General features: G+C 35.1%; 1 protein-coding gene across 1 annotated transcript; it reads left to right on the top strand.

Annotated features, from left to right (window-relative positions):
- The first annotated feature begins 130 nt into the window (after positions 1 to 130).
- Positions 131 to 10,268, top strand: LOC136339179 (uncharacterized). Its single transcript, XM_066282202.1, has 7 exons — positions 131 to 473; positions 5,219 to 5,424; positions 5,638 to 5,773; positions 5,829 to 5,962; positions 7,006 to 7,128; positions 7,458 to 7,590; positions 7,660 to 10,268. Exons 1-7 carry the CDS (start codon positions 428 to 430, stop codon positions 7,725 to 7,727), a joined length of 846 nt encoding a protein of 281 aa, XP_066138299.1. The 5' UTR covers positions 131 to 427; the 3' UTR covers positions 7,728 to 10,268.
- The last annotated feature ends 10,197 nt before the right edge of the window (positions 10,269 to 20,465 follow it).

The following is a 20,465-nucleotide window of genomic DNA, read 5'->3' as shown; positions in this document are numbered from 1 at the left end:
TATAACTGAGGCCCGTAAAGTAATATGATTTAATCGTCCTCAAAACGACAAAATTTAAGTTTTTGCGGCTCCTGTGGGAGTGGCGTCGGCTCCATGCGGACGACTCGGCGCTCTTTCGTGTGTTGGCCCCTCTTTAGTTTTCGCGCCAAGCTCCAAATGAAAGAACGCGTGCACTGTACCGGATGTCCCTTGTTTTGTCTGTGTAAAATCCCCGACACCTCAAATGGAAATTGTTGCTTTATTTCGTTGGAAAATTATGTTGTTTAGTCGTGTTTAAGTAGCGTGACAGCGCGACAATGAAACACAGATCACATCGTATATGTGAAATATGATGGTAATAAGTTTGATTAACAAGAGTGGAACAGTGGTTGGCTAGGGCTAATAATACCTGTAATAACTATTTTTTGTCCGAAACTTGGGCGGAGGGATGGATTTTCCAGCCTTAACAATTATCGTTATTTTCTTATTACATGGTAAGTATAAAATGTTTCCTTTAGCTGCTTTGAAAGGTGACTATTGGGTGCAATGAATGACTGTAAAGTGCGTTTTTTCACCTTTTTTTTAACAGTTCACCGACAAATTAGCAACGACACGTATTTGGCGCATGGGGGCTAATCAGCCATAATACCATCAACCCCTTTGTCGTTTTATCTATGAGTTGCTATGGAAATGATTGTCAAATGAAATATCACTTTAATGTAAGGACCTAAGACGGATTGTCTTTTTTTTTAAATTTATACTTGATTTAAAAAAGTTTATTGAAATTTTATAAAATCGACTTAAATCTAGTAGCAGAGCGAACGGTGTATAGGGTGTTGGAAATTTGATGCCACAAAGTGACCATCTTTGCATAAAAAATTGAAAGTTGCTTAAAGAGGGAAAAAAGTGCAATTTTAGATTTCAAAAATATGCGGAAACGACTATTTTTTAAAAATTCGAATGTCTCTGGGGATATCTAATTAAAACTAAAATAATCAATTTTTTTGTTCATTTTTTCGGTTTTATTCTTGCTATTTTCAAAAACCACTAGCACTACTGACACTTTTTTAGGATGCTTTTTTAGTCTCTTCAAGGAAATTAGTTCATTTGTTAGATATGGCACTATAAGGAGAGTCAGATTAACGTAATTTTTTTAAGTATCGTCCTGAATTTTTTCATTTTCGTAAACCTTTCCCGAAAATCCTCAACAAAAAAAAAATGCTGTGAACATTGACGATCACCCAAACTAAAAAATTATCTTCATATTAAATACTCCTTTCATGATTGAATAAGCAGGAAAATACTGTTACTTCAACTAGATCAATATTCCTGATAAACTTGTTTTAATGTCGTCTGCACGAAGGGGAGACCGAGGGAAAATATTCAAAATATATTCATTTACATTTTCACAAAAAAGTGGCAAGAAAAACTCTTCGTTAAACGTGTTTTGTGGGTGTCTGAAATGTCATTTGCAAATTTTATATATTGTTTTGAAAGATCGAAAAGGAAAAATTTTACTTAAAATGAAACGATAAATGTTTCATTTGCCGTAATTAGATTCTATTGTGTTTGAAGTAAGAAAATTCATACGTTTTTGGCCGACAATGTTGATACAATAACAAAGTTGATAAGACGCCACCGAGTTATTAAATATCAAAGACCAAGAATATGATGTTCTTACGTAATGTATATACTATTTTTTTGTTTGCTAGTGAATTAGTGATCTCCGACTGTTACCTGTAACAATTTTTTTTAACTATATGCGATGATTAACGACTCAAATTAAAAGTTAAAATTTTAAATTGTTTTAGAAAATTATGCATTAACATTTTGTTAAAGGCAACCCAAAACGTATAACTAACAATGTACGTCAATCGTTGACTGAACCAACCTTAAGATGTGATTTAACAACTCGACTTAAACGTTTTTTAACTGAATTTTATTTTTCTGAATTAAATTGCTTTCGCAGGATGTATAATATTACCTAAAAGATCGGTCCCAATTTTGAAAAAAAATTATACTGACTTTTTCTCTGAATTATTCTTGATCACGTTTTGGTCATTTGTTTTCTTTATTCGGCAAGTTTTCTTGGCAATATTTTTTGAACTAACAGAATTATTCCGTTCGTTAAAAAAAAAGGTCTCGCTGCTTTGATAAAGATAAAGCACTCACATCGTTCTTAAACTTCCTTTAAGTTTTCAAGTCAGGTGTACATGCAATTTGCTTTGACGTAGCTTCCCTTTTCAGTAACTTTCAGTACACAGTTATGAAAGTACGAAAATTTTAAATTGGAGAATGAGCAAATTGGAAACAGAAAAAAAAATAGATTGAATGAATGACATTAAAAACGCGCATTAAATAACTTTTTTTGGAGGAAGACTTTTTTAACAATTTTTCTTCAACAGTGGAAGAAGGATATTCAACACGGTATTTTTCGGCGAAGTTCATTTGATTGCTTTACTACAGCGGATCTGCGACTTTTCCTATAATATTATAATAATAATACAGAAATACATTATTTTTGTCAAAAATTGCAATATCCTATTAAACTTGGTAAAAAACTGTTCCGCGTGTTTTAATGGGTCTTATACACTTTTGGTGAAAAAAAGAAAGCCCCAAAATCTTTCGATGTGATTTGTAAGTGCAGTGTTTTCCATGCTGATGAAACTTGTTTTTCTCAATACACAAAGGGCCACAACCTCAGGACTAACCCCAATTACTTACAACTGATATCTTGTAGTATTTTTTAAATAGCTGAATTGATTCGTTATCAGTTTTTCTTCCACTGTGAAAAACAAAACAAGATGACTGAATGGATTACTTGGAAAGTGTTTCCCAAAGACGCACCGCATATATCTCCATTAAAGCTGACATTTTATTACCCCTGCCAAAACAGACCCCTGGGGCGATACCATTCAATAATTTAAGAGGGGTAAAACTTGCTTCTTCAGACCATTAATTTTGTATAATAGCTTAAGTTTTTTCTTGTGGGAAGCATTGATGAACGCACGTTGTCGATTGCTACGTAAAAACAGCTGATGTGACTGAGAAAATCCGTACTTGCTCTTGTTCGTAACAAAATATGAAAAGTTTTCCTTTGGATATTAAAAGAAAAAATAAATTCACATATTCCTAAGTGATGGTAAAACTATTTTCGCAGCTCCAGAATCCTATAAATAAATACGGAAGAGAATTAATGACAACATGTATAATATGAGCTATTTGTCCATGAAAGTGGTATGCGCGAGGTGTCACTACTTTCAACAAATTGAAATTAACTCATAATGGGCTTGGGTGAAAGACCGTTAATTATGATTCCACTTCTAAGCTTTAAATAGTCTTTCGAGAAATAAATATCATTTAAGAATTCACTGGATTAGTAGGTCGACTGCATAAGAAAAATAATACTTCATTGTCATCCCAGCACGAGTCTATATTCTAATTATGAGAAAATAGAGTTATTTCAGTATTCGAAGGGTGTTTCCGTTAAAACTACCCCTAAAGCCGATCATCTTGGAACCGCAATTGCCGCTTTACCCTTAGAAAACAAAATATTGCGTTCAGTGTTTGCGGACGGGATGTATGGGGCCTTAGTGACTCACGACGGGTTAATTTCCTGCATCCCTTAGGTTTCGACATCTTTGACAGATTACTTTTACCCTCGACAAAGAACCTATTCTAAGAGAAACTTTGCTGATGTTGATGAAAATAATTACGAGTTGTTTGATCGGGGTCCGTGAGCAGTGAGGTAGCAGCTTTTCTAACAGAGATGGATGGATATAAGTTTTGCGCGTAGCTGGCAAATGTTCCTTTTTCCATGACGAAGCCAAGAAAACACTTTATGAATGACTGTCCGCAGCCGACTTCCAGATGTTCAGCTATAAATATCGAAGATTATTTGAGCCTTTTCCTGAATGAGCCGAGTAAACATGATCGTTCCGTTCTTAGGTGTTTAATGTAACTAGCGGAAATGGTGGTTGTTGCGAAACACTATTTCTGTCACCACTTCCAAACAGCTTTTTACTAATGATTGGCTATAAATAGGTTAAAATGCATGCTTGTGTCGGGTAGATTGAAAATATGTCTTTTCAGTATCCGCGATGGTGTCATCCCTTAAAAATGCACCTGGCAGCGAGCTAGACGCCCGGCATTAATACAGAGTGGTTCAAAATTGAGTGTAAATATTTTAAAAGAGTATTTTTGATGTCAAAATAAGACCTTCCTACAAAAGTGTGTCCTAAAATGCACTCCTTCGGAGCAGTAATCATCGAAAGTCAAGCAAAAAAATCGATTATAACAAATTGTAATATAAGCAAAAAATTTGCAAGCCCTTGTTTTTTTAGGCAGTCTATTCATGTTTTCCTTCAAAAATTGTGTTAACTTAATTTCAGAAGGGTTGGAGGGGGTGGCTACTTTGCATATTCCACATTTCATGTTTCCACCGAGAAACTCTAAATTTAGTTATCATCATTTAGTAGACCATGGAAAAATCTAAAATTTAGATATCTTGCGTTCTTTCGGTAGAACTAATCGTTTGCAAGAAAACCGGCATTGAAGTAAAGAGCAGTGTTATGAACATTGCATTTTCAATTATCAGTTATCTGAAGTAGAGTGACAGAAGAACATAGAACATATCTGGTCAACCGAGATTGGTTTTTGTAATTTTAATTTTTCTCGGGACATCTCCGGGACCGCTCGGAAATTTCTAATTCTCAAAAAAGGATTTTGATGGGTGCCTCCCTTTCGAGCTCCACTGGCGACCCTCCAATTTGCACCACCCTGTTCGAGATTTTGACATAATAGCCGGTCCAGCAAAGTCGAGACACCTTGTATATCTGCAACCTAAGCCCCAAAGACTCTGGAACCTTTATAGGCAAAGTTTGATTTTATTAAAAGTTCCTATGTAGTTATAAGATAGATAAGATTACATCTAAAAGGTCTTCCTGTGCTTTCTCCATTTTGTAGCAAAAGTAGAAGAAAATCATGTATGAAATTCATTAGAAAACGCAGTTTTGATGCTCGCTTTGCTCATCTCCCGGTCTCACTAGTTATATAAATTCATGCATATCATAATTGCTTTTGCGAATGCCTCTTTCATAATGGTTTCAGATTTCCTAATGCCAAAAAACGGGCCATTCCTTTATTTCTAATACGAAGTCTTACGAAACTTTGATCGCCTTTGGTTTATCGATCTGAGCATATTAAACCAAACTGAAGCTAAAATTATGTTATTTCTCAGGAATCCACTCACTAAAGAACGTACGGGCGGTTGTTCCCTTGGCTGCAAAAGTTCATGACTCTATTCTGTTACAATGCGATTTCGACCTTGAAGGCGAACCTCTTTACACAGTTAAATGGTACAAAGGTGGGAAGGAATTCTTCCGATTTGTGCCAAAGGAAGATCCAAAAATGCAGATTTTTCCGGTCAATGGCATACAGGTTGATGTAAGTAGAGGGCTTGAGATAAAAAAAAATTAAAGAAAAATGCGAATTTTTGAATATCATTAGGAGGATGATCGACATTCAATTGATCAGTGATCTTTCATTGAGCCAAATTTTAATGTCATTCAAATTGTTGATCTTGAGAAATCATGAGATGAACTAGGCTCAAAAACACATGCTGGTTTATGAAAAGTTTTTTTTTGGTATTGATTTCAGTTAAGCCGGAGTTCTGCAAATGAAGTGGTTTTGCTCGACATCAATTCCAATGCAACTGGCCGCTACAAATGTGAAGTTTCAACAGATGCTCCAAATTTTTACACTAAATTCAGTGCATCCTTAATATATGTTGTTGGTAGATGTTTATGTCATAACCCACCATGCCTCCTGTTAATTTTGTTAATTTTTAGATGTTCCGGAAGAGGACCCCATTATGGAAGTCGACAAAGTTAGCACTGGGTTGTCAAATATAATTAAAGCAAACTGTACAACACCCCCTTCCTTTCCGGCTATGAATGTGACCTGGTATATAAATGGCATAAAGGTAAATTCCATTTTCCATCACATGCTGAAACGAAATAATATGGCTAATATTAGAGTTAAAAGAGACATTGAATGAATTTTTTCGGAATTCCATCGTCCTTTAAATGTTTGAATTACACATTTCAAATGGCGATATTTCTTTTTTTACTCTGAAATCGAAACACAAATTGCAATAGTAAAAAATACAGTTACACTCAATAGGAGGATTGAATATCTAACCTAAAGAGCAATAAAATTGTTAAGGTTCATAGGCTAATTTAGTCAGAAAAGGCTTTACTGGAAACGATGGATTGAATCAATTTCTACTAATTAAGTTTTAACTGATCAGATTGATCACAGATGATAGTCGGCTAAACCAATCTATTGAGAATCAACTCGTCGGAACCAATCAGATCCAGACCCATTGTAGAAAATGCCTAGCAATGAGTACGCTTAGAATCCAATTTAACCATTTTACTTACTTTTTGATTCAGTTTAGAATTTTTAGTGTTTACGCAGATGTAAGCGATAAAATTGCAGTATGGAAATTTAGTTTCAAAATTTCTCCGCAGAACTCAGAACTTTAAAGTGTTGAAGTTTCGTCTTACCAACACTATGCTTAAAAAGTCGAAGATCTGGTTAGTGCGTGGGGGGAAATGATACAGTGGGATGATTGTTAGGATAATTGAGAGATAATTGATTTCTTCAATTGCCTCAACGAAAACAAACGAAATTGAGAACCGGATTATAGCAATTCAATTGGGAAAATATAGTTCGACACGTATACTCCCAAGCACAAGTCTAGCCCTTTGAAAAGAGTGGGTTTGACTAGTAAAAGTGGTTCAGGAGATATTTCCTTTTCAAATTTGGCTTTATACTAAATTTACCAAAGAATGGTAGCCTCAGAAAATTTGTATTATAACAGAGAATAACAGGTTATTCTCTTCTATTCTGCGGAAAAAGTCAATATATGACAATCTGCACGTCGCAATATATATACTTTTAACACGTTCATTCTTTAATCACAAAATATTAATTTAACAAAATTGTCGATTACTTTTCCAGATTAAAGAAAGTGACAGTAAATTTGTCAGCTGGGATCCTGTCTATTCCTTCTCGACCAACGGTAGAGCTCCCCATATGACAATCTCTTATATTGTGAAAGAAATTGACGACAATATGTTTCAGGTTAGTATTTTCTACAGTTAACTAGCACTAGTCTCACATGCCGGGGTTACACCACTAGTTTTTGCTATAGAAAGGGCTAGGAACTGAACAGAGTTAGTTTAGGTTAGTTTGGGTTAGCATATATGCAACGGAAAAATAGCTAAATTCGTGTAGCCAGGCTAGCCGGGTTCGGTGTAGTCCCGGCGATAGATTTCCAAAAATAAGGCATCAACTATATATAGTTTTTTCAAAAAAATTAAATTCAATCGTGTTGTTCTGACAAGTCTTATTTGGTATTTTGAAATTCGTGAAAAATTTGAGTGAAGTTATAATTGGTATTCAATTTCTAGGGTGGTGTAATCAAAGTGCAATGCATTTCATCATTGTTCAATTTATACAAGAGTGAAAACGTTCGATATATTGAAGACTACCGGCCACAGCCGTGGCCATCCTCGGTTATAGGGCCTACCAACGGAGTTCAGGGTAAATATATATTTTTTCAGAAATGTTCGCTAATATCACTATATCTTATAACAATATCTTTAATTTCAGGTACCTCAGTTTTTTGGTTATTTTGGGTGCAGTCGATGTCTCTTTTCGGCTTTTGCGTGGTGAGGTAGAATTCCATCTTTGGTACTTGTGTGTCTAGTGGAAGAATCAATTCAAGAGGATGCGACCTGGTATCACCATGTTATGTAGCGACACCCCAATTAATGAAGTTCAATTGGATTTGTATCATACATATGAGAATATCGCCCGCTGTTGCTGGATGACTATTTAACTATTATACTATAGCTCTACTATCGATAAGGACAGACGTAGACGTATGAACGAGGACTATGTCTCACAAATGCCTCTTAGTCATAAAGAAACACAAATAAGTAATGGGTGCTTGAGAAATGTATTTTCTTATAAGAAATTACATTTGGGCCGAGTAATCTGCCCGGTCTTTTGTGAATCAGGCATAACTTTTTCCTAAAAATATAATATACTCTGAAATAGTATTTTCAGTATAAAAGTAGTTTAAATTTGAGATAAGATTAATTTTAATCTTAAACCATATCGTTAGTCTACAGCGAAGCAAAAATAGTAGTGCGCGAGCACCCATTGCGCACACTCTAATTTTCGGAACATGACGGCAACTTTAAATATTCGTTTTTTTTTGTAGTTTCTGATTCGAATTTTCTTTCTAACTCAAATGGTTTTTAACCTAAAGTACTATCAGTTTTATAGAACACCTGATACTACCTTCGCATGTAGGTTGCACGAAAAACGTGTTTCATACCCTTGATCGATTTTGTGACTCGGCCACGCTTTGTCATAAATGTTTTAATCTCATTTCCCAAAGCTTTACTTTGTGTACTTGATCCAAAATAACTAAGCTATAATTTAACTGTTATAAGTTAAGGTCCGAACGTGAGAGTTTTCCAAGCAATTTTTTTGCTCATTTACAACTCAGGTGAATACCCTAAATGCACTTTTACAAGAATACCATACACTATTTTTTCTACAAACATTACTTGGCTACTTAAAAGTTAGAAAATGTTTCTTCACTGTCCATAGAAAAGGACAGCGGCCCGACAAGCTTAGCGTCGAGCATATTTATTACTCTAGACAGACAAACACTTTCCACCGTGGTGTGTGTAGCATTTTTTCCACTATTAAGGTCGTTTTCTCGCCTTTTTTCCTAAACAGTTAAATAACAGGGTAATAACGACACGTAAATCGCTCATTATTTACCTAGCGAGCTAGCCACTATCACGCCATTATTGTTTTAATTGGGGTTGCCATGGGAACGAATTTCAAATGAAACCTCTCCGTTATGGTTCAAGACACATTGTCCCTTTTGTGATTTGGATTTGTACTTTATTTAGATTAAGTTAATTCTAACCTTACAGAATCTAATTAAGTCTAGTAGTGGAAAAATCGTAAAAAATGTACCGCGGTTGTGAAATATTTATTATTTTCACCTGTTATACCCCTCAGAGGCATTGTTCCTCTCTCTTAAGGTATAATCTCACGTTTACTTAGGTGGGAAATGATAGACGGTAATCAGACAGATTTTTGTTAATATAAAAGTTACAAATATTATCAAGGCGCATTCACCGGGCGTAACAGTTGTGCAACAGTTTTGCAAATGTTTGCAGGTCGAAGTAAATTGTTGTCAATTCTCATTTAAATCGATTTAAACGTTCAGAAATCCCGACACATACACAACTTTTCACTCTGCCAACCCGATCATTGCAAACATGGTCGTCAATAAAGATCTATATTTTGATCTTAGATCTTCTCACATTGCACTGACGGTATTTTATATTGAGTTAATTTGTAGGTATGTTGATTATGTAGGTATAAGGAGTCAAAACGTATTATACCGATTGAGTGCTTTCTACTACTGTGTACTGTAAACAGAAAGAAAGGTAATATTGGCATGTAAGAGTGCAACAAAGCTTCCTAAATGAAGCATCATCGTTGATGTTTCATTCTTGAATTCAAGACTCATTGTTCTTTTATCTGTTGCGAATCTAAGGCATGTTCAATCTAGGTAAGTTTATTGTAATTCTATAAAATTGAGTTAAATTTATTGGTGGTTTTTTTTTGTGGCACTTTCTCTATACAAGATGTTCGATTATAAATGTTGTGTGCTCTGCTGTTGAACTTATGCGCTTGCGTTCTAGCGACGCATTGTTCCATAACAGAATCTTAAATAATAAAATGGAAAAATTCATTCAAATTTTCCCGTAATTTTTCTAGATATAATGCTTCAAAGTGAAGAATCGACTTTCTTTGAAACTGATATATCAAAAATACACTCAGTTCCAAAAAATGCGCCTCACACTATTTTTTGATTAAGCTCAAGGCTTAATAAAGAATATATAAGTTTAACACAATTTTGATACAACTTTCATTCCGCAACTGAGTGTATAAATAATGCAGAACACACTAGAAATACGCACAGTGACGTAAAAAGGTTTTACTTCTAGTCATTAATATCAAAATCATTAATATCGAAAATACGTCATAAATGCGTCTTTATATTGCATTTTGTATAGTTAGAAACATCCTGCATGCAACGTGATGTGATATTATTTTATTATATTTTACTATATTCTGTGGTACCCACCTACCGTATATGTAAATAATATAAACTTTCAAACATACGTTTTCTGTTATTTATTTTATTTTAGAAATATGAATGACAATTTTTTAGGAAGCATTACCTGTTAGGGACATTATATTTTATTTTGAAAAAATCGCAGTTTTATCAGTTAACCAAATGTTATACAGGGTCTCTTGACTAATAAATCGGTTTGAAAATAACTTTAGATATTTCAGACCAATCACTAGATACATAATGACATTATTTTCCCAAGTTTCCTTAGTGCTTTGTTTTAACAACTGGAAAGCACAAACCCAACTTGTCGACTATTGCGAGGAAATTTTTATTTAATTGTCTATATATGTATTATGACGAATTAGTAGGAAATTGCTACTAAATTACTTAAAGCTTTGGCTCAATTCTCTAAGAAATTGGTAGATATAAATATGTAAACATTTACATTTCTGGCATCATTGAAAGTAGACTGCTTCAGTTCTGAAAAAAGAGACGATGTGTTAAAAAAAAAAGCATTATTTGTACAGGCTTGGGGTGTTCATCTGCGCAATTTAACAGCAGATTCTGATGGTATGAATGGAACTATGAAACTTTGGTGTTTTACTTATGTAGTATCGGGATTTAATGGGATATCAAACTCCAATACTAGAGTAGATATGGGATGGTGGTTATATCTACTAAAGAAATCACAGTTCAAGAAATAACGCTATAAATGTGCGTTTATTAACGGAAAAAGGAACAAAAGAAAGAAGAGCAAGCGGACCGAGCCCTGTCTTATCTCAGATCGTTGGTTTTTGGGACTGCCCGGGTCAGCCTCTTCTTTTACTAACTAAACTTACTGCTACTTGGGTTCTCACCCCGCTTGGTCACATCTGGGTACCAGATGCCCAAGGATGATCACTATAATTGCCTTATCATAATGGTTTAAGTATGGGACGCGGCATTGCGAAGGGAAAGGACGAATACAGAAATCTAGGAACTGTCGATGGTCAATTGAATTATGGCCCGGTTTCGTGATCCTACACTTATAATATAATTTCATCATAAAATTAATATCATAATATTTATAATAAATAATAAATAATTTTTAGGAAATGGACATAACTCAAATGTCTATTTTTCAGAGATTCAATTGCTCCAAAATGAAAGTTGAAAGAGTATCCGACACCGTGAAAACATTTTTTTGCAGATATGAATTACCTAAATCTTGTTATCTAGGTACTAAGCATGCAGTACAAAAGTGAAGTCTCATAGGCAAAATTTTTAGAAAAAAATTGAGATTAATTGTTTTATCTTTGTTTTAAAACCGTGTACCTTTTTTCCTAAAAACTAGATATTAAATTGTGTTTTTGAAAATCTCGTTTCATTTTGTAGCATTACAATAAAAAAATCATATTAGAAAAAATCGAATCATGCGCATCTCAAATAGGAAGGCCTTTGTAGAACTCTGGATATAAGAGAGATCAATATCAAAAGAAAGAAGTTGCTAGTACGGGCAATCCCTAGATGGCTGCTATGGGGCAAGGCTGAATAATTATTTGAAATTTCTGGATCTCCAAATTTTTATAAATGAGATAAATGCTTGCAGTTGTGTGGTGAGTGATAAGCATTTTTTAAGTTTTTTTTTGCTGCTGAATGAGTGAAACAGAATTCAAATGATAGAGAATTTAACATTTTTGAGATGGGGGCGGGGATCTATTGCAGACTCAGAGTTACCCTCTGATTGTATCGAAGACGGAAGGGAGATAATTTCAGTGCAGATTTAAGGGAAATCAAGGAATCTATAAGTCAATACTGGGCCACATTTTTTTCCTTGATAATAATTTAGGATTAAACATTTTTTGGAATTAATTGTAGTTAGTCTGGCGTGGAAATAAAAACGATGATATATAATTGCTTAATAGTTGATTAACACCGCATTAATTGACTTAGCTGACAAATTGGAAATAAGTCAGAATGGCTGAACACAATCGATGAACATAATGAATAAAATGCAGGAGTTGGGGAATGTAGTATCCAACGGCTGACGAATTTTATATAGGTAAGGGTATCTTGAATTATTGTACGATTCTTAATCCCATAAATATTTAACCCATAATGGTAGTTGCGTTAAATTGGATTACCATGATTTGTATGAAAAATTGTAGCGTGGGGTCCAACATTTGTTTATTGGGTACTTATGTGTTGGAATTGGGATATCTCGCGCTTATTATTTCATTTATTTTAGTGTGTTAAAACCTGGACGCTTAGCACTTTAATGTGCTGAAAGCGGGACGCTTTGCACTTGTTTAGTAGGTTGAAAACAGGCTGTTCGCACGTATTTGTCGTCAATACATTGAAAGCGGGAGCCTTTATACTTTTGTTATTTTAATTGGTTGTTTCTGTGTAGGGCACAACAAATACGTTTTGCTGTGGTTTGAGTATATGTCAATTATAATTCGTCAAGCATACCTTAATCGGATTAAAAAACGTGTCCTTCGAATTTGCTGGCCCATCTTTTCTTATATGTATAATGAGTTAATTTGAGAACGAAGCACACATCAAGTTACACCGAAGAACCGCGGCCGTTCAGGTTCGATAGGGAAATCTTGGCTGTCCAGGCCTGACCAAGACACTCCAGCTCTGATGTCCACTGGCCTTCTCCATGTCTAAATGATAGCAAAAAGTTTTTAAATGAAGGTCATGGAATAACGATAAATTAGTTCCATTCGTGTTGCCTTTCTCACATTTATAATGTTTTTACGCGATGCATAAAATTTGAAATGAACTGCTTGTGTAAATGTAATTGGTAGACACTCTGTATAAGACGATAACCCACTTTGCTTTCGTCAAATATACGTAACTCAACATCTTTCTAGCAGTGTGGAAATATCGTTCCCCGGTTAGTAGAGCCATCACTCTGTAGATGAAGAAAACCGACCCTATAAAACACGAAAACGTATGAGTCCCCAGTGCTATTTTCGTCAACCATAGGAGGTAATCTTTTATCTTTTTACGTAGTTTTAGGATGTTTTGAGTTGTTTGTTTGAGATGTGAAATTAGGCATTAATATGTTTTTGGGGGACGGAGTTACTGAGGATACGGGTTTATTCTCTGGTTGTATTGAAGAGGGATGAGAGTTATTTTCTTGTAAAGGCATGGATAGCGATTAAATCTATCCTGTGTGGGAATTTTTAGCATTATTATACCTATAAATTCATAAGATTATTCACTGCTGTTAAGCACATGCGACTTGCATGAAAAACATATTTTGCTAAGTACGTTTTTCTTTTTCAGCCTCGAGATACGATTGAGACCCTCAATTCTTGAAATTTGATCCGACTTTAGTGTATTTTAAAAGTTTAATTGTATTAAAAAAAAATGGCAAAGAAATCACGAGATCTTAGCAGAAATCTTTTCATCTGCAGATATTTTGAAATGTCTTTGCCAAAAGCTAATTAATAAGGCAACTGAGCTTAGGATTGAAATCTAAACGAGATTTGAAAAATTCGGCTACATTTAGAAAACTCCTATCGCTGCGAACTCCGATTCGGGGGAGAATTTTGACCCCGTAATACCCATCTTGACGTAACCCTACAGAAGTTAATAAATAAAAGAAGTAATGTTTTATTCCTCTTTACGTTTCGTTCGATTACTCGAGAGTTCGTATCGGAAACTAATTCGACCATCCTAAGCTATCGATATTGCGATTGCATTAGGACTAAAACCCGTTTTGGACTTCTGTCGCTCGACGTTCTGGTCTTTTAAATTCGAAAAAAACTGATTACTAAGAAATCGATAATCGATTATCTAGTAACAAATCATCACCGAAAAGTTATCTTGTAAAGTAGTTTGGCTTTCGCAGTTCTCATCAGTCCCCATCCTCGTCAATCGAGAGATACCATTAAGATCATTAAAATGTGGTTATTGTGTCACATCCGAGGGGGTTTCGGGTTAATAGGTAGTACAGAATTGTTCACGAATTTTAAAAGAAGGAGTTAACAGTCCAATCTCGAGTTAGTTTTAAACTCTAAGACGTAAACTGAGTTGCTAAACGTAATTAAAAAACAACACAACTGAAGAACATACCAAATCTATTAAGTGTAGGTAACGTAGCCACGAAATGAACAAACAGACAGGACAAAAAACTACGTCGAGATGACCATTAAAGGAGGGAAGAAGACTAATAAACAAAAATTGAGATTATTGTGCGTCTTGGCAGTGAGGTCATTACAAGAAACAATGCACAAATTGTACAATAGGTCGATGCCAACAATGGCCATTTCAAAGCAAGGCGATTAACTAGACAAAAGGTCGTTAAAAAGAAAAACATACGTATTTTCTGGGAAAAGATATAGTACGATTTAGATTTCGATTCAAATGTAAATCTAGGTTTTTAGGAAGCCGACTTCAATACAGTCATTGCACGTAATAACGGAATTGTTTGCACAGGCCCCGAGAGGAACACAAACCGTATTGTATGAACCCATTTGAGAGGAAAATCGGAAAAGTATGTTGTCGGATACCGAAATTCCAATACTGTTACATACGATTTTTGATTGTCTTAGGAAATGTTCAAATAACGTCCTTTTAAAGAGATGTTCGGCGAAGTAGTGCCAATGCTCTTATAAAACGTGAATTTTATATTGTGCTTTTTTCACTGAAGTCAATCATTTATAATGCAATTTCAATGATCATTATAAACTTGAAGTATCTAGTACGTTAATGCGTTAGAAATGACGTTGACAGCACTTCCGAAAAATAGTTGACGTTTCTGGACTCCATTTCCTTATGCCTGGGGATTAAATTGTATATGTCGGGGTAACATTAGGAATTTTCTCCATCATCAATAATCTTAATGTTTTATTATATCAGTTGGTAGTAAGGCAAGGCTAACGAATTCACTACTACCCGACCGCTACTTTTCCCTTCTTTTTAATCATTGCCTTCTTCACAGTTCCCATTCCCCGTGGTCCTCTCGGCTCAAAGGAATGGTACCTGTTCGTCCTGGTTTTCTCACGGACCGAAACTTCACACATGGCCCTTAATTGCGTCAGTAATAGTGACCTCGTTGGACAGTGCTTTATCTCCACGATAAACCTGTCAGCTTACTCTTCAACCTTATTGCGAACTCAAATTTTACATTTCTAAACTTAAGAACTAATAAATCTCTGACATATACTTCATTTGTAGCCAACACAATGGAAAAAATAACTATAGCAGTACGGTATAGTAGTCATAACTGTCCTATATTATAAAAAAAATACAATATAGTATATTTAGGCGTTAAAATATTGACAAGTATGTTTTATTAGTGATATAATACACAACGGATAGTCTAGAACACTTCCAAATGATAATCTTTATCGACCTGAGCTAAATTACTTATTATTAGGTTTCTAGTGAGTTCAAACACTTTCTTACCAACCGTGTTGGTATCACTGAGTTTTGTCTGTCCTTGAACCAACATTATTTTTATTCAATGATTAGCCATAACTTTCATTTCTCCCAAGAGGTGAGATACCCCTGGGACTTTCGAATAAATTTAACGAAATTTGAATTCCCTGTTCAATTTAGAAAGCCTTTCGCCCTCTTACATTGTTTCTGTATCCGTCACCGTTTTCGAGCTATTTGCAAAATGGTCCAGGGAGGAACATGATTTTGTCGAAAAATTTGTTCCCGAATCATGGTGGGAGACAAATGAACACCAAAACCACTTATCCATTGTGTATCATTTCTTTAACATCAACTTTTTTTCTAAATACGGCCCTGATAGGTATTTCGCCGATATTAACACAACTTTCATTATAAGTTCGATGTTGTAGTCGCGTCATTTAAAATTTCGATTTTTACGAAATAAATGAAAAATCAAAAATAATTTGGTGTTTTTCTTCCATCCAACCAAATCTGCAGTTATCGCCGTTTCCGAGACCTTCATGCCGCGCACTCTTATCCTGAACACACTGTATTTTCCACGGATCGAACATTTCCCATTGACGATTTCGTTGTTCAACTTTGATCACTTAACTTTGAGACATGCTGTACTCGTAATAAATTCGGAAAACTTTTTTTAACGAAAACCTTCTGCGACCATAAACGGCAAATTCTCTGTATGGTCCGAGCTCCAAATTGGCATCGTCCGTTCCCCATGTTTCCATTGAAGTTTCTTGTTTCGTTTCCGTGGCAGGAATACACTATCAGCAATCAAAAGAGCAGGCCAACTTGTGCAAACTTCCAGGCTACGGTGATCTGTTTCTATTTGTTGGAAACGGCTTGAATAGAATTGCTCGAAACTTTCGCACTATCTTCGCATTCTCTGAAATGTATCCGTTGCGGGATGGGTTATCAAATTTCAGGAAAGCACGTTTATTCGCTGTTTAGTGGCGAGATAAATTGATTTGCGTTCAACGAAACAGCAACCACTATAAATAATATTTTCCTTACATAATAATAATATGCATAGATCATCACTTCATTCTATTTAGGCTAGTCAATCTATCTTCTGGAGCTAAATAATGTTCTACCATATTTATTCGGTGTACGCAATAGCTTCTCATCACATAATAGAGCTATTACGCGCCTTACGCAGATTTAATGGTCGCGCTTACTACGTACGCAATAGCTTCTTACTGCGCCGGGGACCTATTGCGCGCAACGTGCAGATTTAATGGTTACGCCTACCGTGCAAACAATAGCTCCTTATTGAAATCGGAAGCTAGTGCGCATCACTTACCGTGTACACATCACTGTATCTCCAAAAACGTGAAATCAACTTAGCATTTTTTAAATTCTTGATATATTGAATTACAAATAGAAACTAGTTGTACTTTAGAAGGATTCGAAAAAGTACGGAAATGATTTTATCTCTGCCTTGAAAAGAGCCCATAAAGACCCCTATCCCGGACGAAAAATATTCAGGTCAAGTTTTTCACGTCCATTAAAACTTATTGGATCCTAAATTATGCCCCTATTTTTAGATGGGTTCTTGTTCTAGCCGTTTATAAGGGATAGCTTGTATCGCGAAAATCTGCTGTTGTCGCCAAGAGCCTTAGTAGCAATGATTTATGTTACATGTGTGGTCGAGTGTTGTACTTTATAGAAAATATGCCGTTAAACTCAAAGTTTACTAAAGAGTATCGTGGCAGATTGTGCCAGCAGGGTCTATAAAATGCTCGCCCTAAGTCTATAAGAAGGTTGAAATATATGGTTGCTTTGGCAGTTATTTAAGCATATGCCACAATATTGGGTAGGTAATAGAAGTGGTTGTTTGCACTCAACAAAAGTTTATGGGGGTGGCTAGATCAAAGAGTTGAAGAGAATTTCATGATTTCGATTCACTTTTAGCATTATATTTGTGTGTTTAGTAGCTATCGGAAATAGATTACTAAACCAACTATTATGCGGTTTAAGTCAAATATCTTATCATCGGGGGTTGTTATGTAAGATAGGAACACAAAAGAATTAAAGTAAATTTGTTTCCTCAGACATGACGACAAAATAATCATTAATTTTTGGTATTACTAGGCAACCTCTAGTTCTCTGTGGTAATAATGCAATGAAAATATTTCCGGAAGTAATTGAAATTTTTTCGATTTTAAAAAAGAAGTTAAGAAAAGTTAATACAGAGCTAGCAGCACTGTTTTGTTGTCGTTTAAGAATTTCAATCGGAAAATAGCATATTTTAGACACAATTGCGAGGATAGTCCTAGAACTGTTCCACCAAATTCTTCAAGAAAAAAAATGGAAAATATTAGATTATGTCTCAACATAGTCTCCTTTGAGATTGATACACATTTCCCAACGATGTTGTAAGGGTTCTGTACCCTGTTTATAGTAACAAGCTTCGAATGTTTCCAAATAGGCATCAGTCTCGGACCTCTTCATCATTGGCAAATGTCTTTTCACCGAGCCATTTTTTCAAATTTGAAAATAGAAATTAATGTGAGGGTGCTAAATCTGGACAATACGGTGGATGAGGAAAAAGTTCGAAGCCGAGTTGATTGATTTTAGTCATCGCGATAACGGAAGTGTGAACTGGTGCGTTTATGCTCTGCCGCCCAAAACTTTTCGGTTGTTTATGGAGGAACAGACCCCCCAGAGTACAATCTAATTCCGCTTTGATGTTAGATGGACTAAGACCTTTCGAATGCAACCTCACGTATAGATGACCAATTTTTTTCATGTTCGCGAAATCTTTAAGTGTTCCCTAAAAAACGATTCCAAAATAAATACAAATCAACGTAGTACCCTTAAGCTTTAGGCATAAGCTTTTTAAGATTGGGTCTTTGTAATATACGCAAATTTTCAACAACAAAAATCGCCATATATGCATCAGACCGGGAACCTCCGGGATTATCCTCGTATCTCAAAAACTGTGCATAGGCATACACGATGCTTCATGGCTCATCTTCATTAGAATTGCCCGCAGGATACAAAAATGCAGCACCATTCGGGATACCTCATTTCTAATCGTTGTTCAATTGCAGCATAATAAGCTTATTCTACAGTGATATTATGAATTTTGAACTGAGAAGCTCGAGTCAAGAGACAGCTCTTTGCATGAGGCCAAAGGGCGGTAAGTTATTTACTTACTGCACCGCAATTATTTTGTACTTGTAAAGCGGTAGGCTAAGGACTATTCATATTTTCAGTACTCATCTCCCATATATACAGGGTGAGTCTTAAGTAATGGGACACAGAGCAACGATGGATTTATGACATAAAAATAATGCAATATAGCTAAATTTATGTTATTCCAAAAGTTGAAAATAACTGAGATACAGGGTGCCAAAGTTGAAAAATTAAATCAAATTTTCTTTAATATCTCTGGAACCGTTAGGGTTAATTTCACGAAATTTATTATATAGGGGTTTTTGGAGATGATCAATTCATATTTATCGACGATTTCGGTGTATCTTTTAGAGGGCGCCACAATCGAAAATTAGGAGTCATTTAAGCCATTTAAACTTTTTTGTGCCACGGCGTATGTCATTTTGTCCTCATAAAATTTGTTCCCCTACCTTTTTTAGTTAAAAAAGTTATACTTTATTGGTGTCGCTAGGAGCAACGGTTTTCGAGAAATTCAATTAAATAACTTAAATTTCCTTTTTTTCTACTTGTTGACATGTAACAACATAGTTTTTTTGTATTGTTAAAAAAGCACAAAGATTATATGAAAACATTTTAATACTGTAGTTGGTCTTCTATTGACATATTTATTTAAGCTCCAAACGAATATTTTAACAATAACCTCACCCTGTATATATACCGAAAAGAGAGAAAAAATATGTAAATATAAAATTTTCATTATTAAATTGCATCTGTGAATAATTAATAAAATTATTCGCAGGCCTGACCTAATTTGTCTGCTATTGAGAAGGTACCATAGCGATATGAAACAGTTATTCATACCGTATAAAATTTCATATGAAATGCTTTTAACTATTGAAATGTCCAAACTTTCAACCATAATACAGATATTTAGATTCAAGTGGATCAAAATTTCGTGCACGCCGTATATATTTTATAACAATAGCAAAAAAATCAACCCTCGAAAAGAAGGAACGAAACCAAGGAGAAAATAAAAAAAACTGATTTCAATTTCGCTTTAAAATCACTTTTGCTTTATGAATGATGATGTGAAGAATATTGATAGATCAAAGCTTATATTTCCCTGGGTCGTGAATATACGCAAATTCTGGTCACGTCCGGTTTCCTACTCCCACATGAGGGTATGTTGCCTTAACAGATTCGTATCATACGTTCGCCTTGATATGGAGCTTTTGCGAAAAAATAAGCAGGGAATTCCCTAACATAAACTAAAACGGTAAAAGCGCCAGGTTTTCGTTATATCATTTTCCCTGTTACGTTGGGGAATAATAAATTGAGAGCGGTAACATCAAGGAATTTGTAAAGAAACTTTCGATTTGTTTGTTTTCTACTTCATCAAGAAGTTTGAAAGTTTTTATGTGTACTTTAGAAATACATTAGACGTATCAATTTTCCGGCGAAGAGAGTAACAGCAAATGCGGCAACTTTTCTTCCCGCCTGTCGATTTTAAACCAGATGAGCTTTTTTAATCTAAAATTTATACAGCGGAAAAATATGCTTGTCCCTTTCAATCGGATCACTGTCACGATAAGTACGTAGCTCCCAAGTTACGTATGGTAAAAACATAACGTTAGCCAAGGTTCCTTGCGTCCTATACAAGGCAGCGCGAAAACTACCAGCGGTACCAATGGTACTGTTACCCATGGCGACTTTG

The sequence above is a fragment of the Euwallacea fornicatus genome, chromosome 5, assembly GCF_040115645.1.
Source record: "Euwallacea fornicatus isolate EFF26 chromosome 5, ASM4011564v1, whole genome shotgun sequence".
Lineage (NCBI taxonomy): Eukaryota > Metazoa > Arthropoda > Insecta > Coleoptera > Curculionidae > Euwallacea > Euwallacea fornicatus.
Note: the sequence above shows the minus strand (reverse complement) of the source record. Positions and strands in the feature narration are given on the sequence as shown.

Bases quoted from the DNA above. Each gene is read 5' to 3' on its own strand.
- LOC136339179 (XM_066282202.1), top strand. From the start codon at position 428: ATGGATTTTCCAGCCTTAACAATTATCGTTATTTTCTTATTACATG. The intron at 5,425-5,637 runs GTAAGTAGAGGG...TATTGATTTCAG, and splicing joins TCAATGGCATACAGGTTGAT to TTAAGCCGGAGTTCTGCAAA. The intron at 7,591-7,659 runs GTAAATATATAT...CTTTAATTTCAG, and splicing joins GCCTACCAACGGAGTTCAGG to GTACCTCAGTTTTTTGGTTA.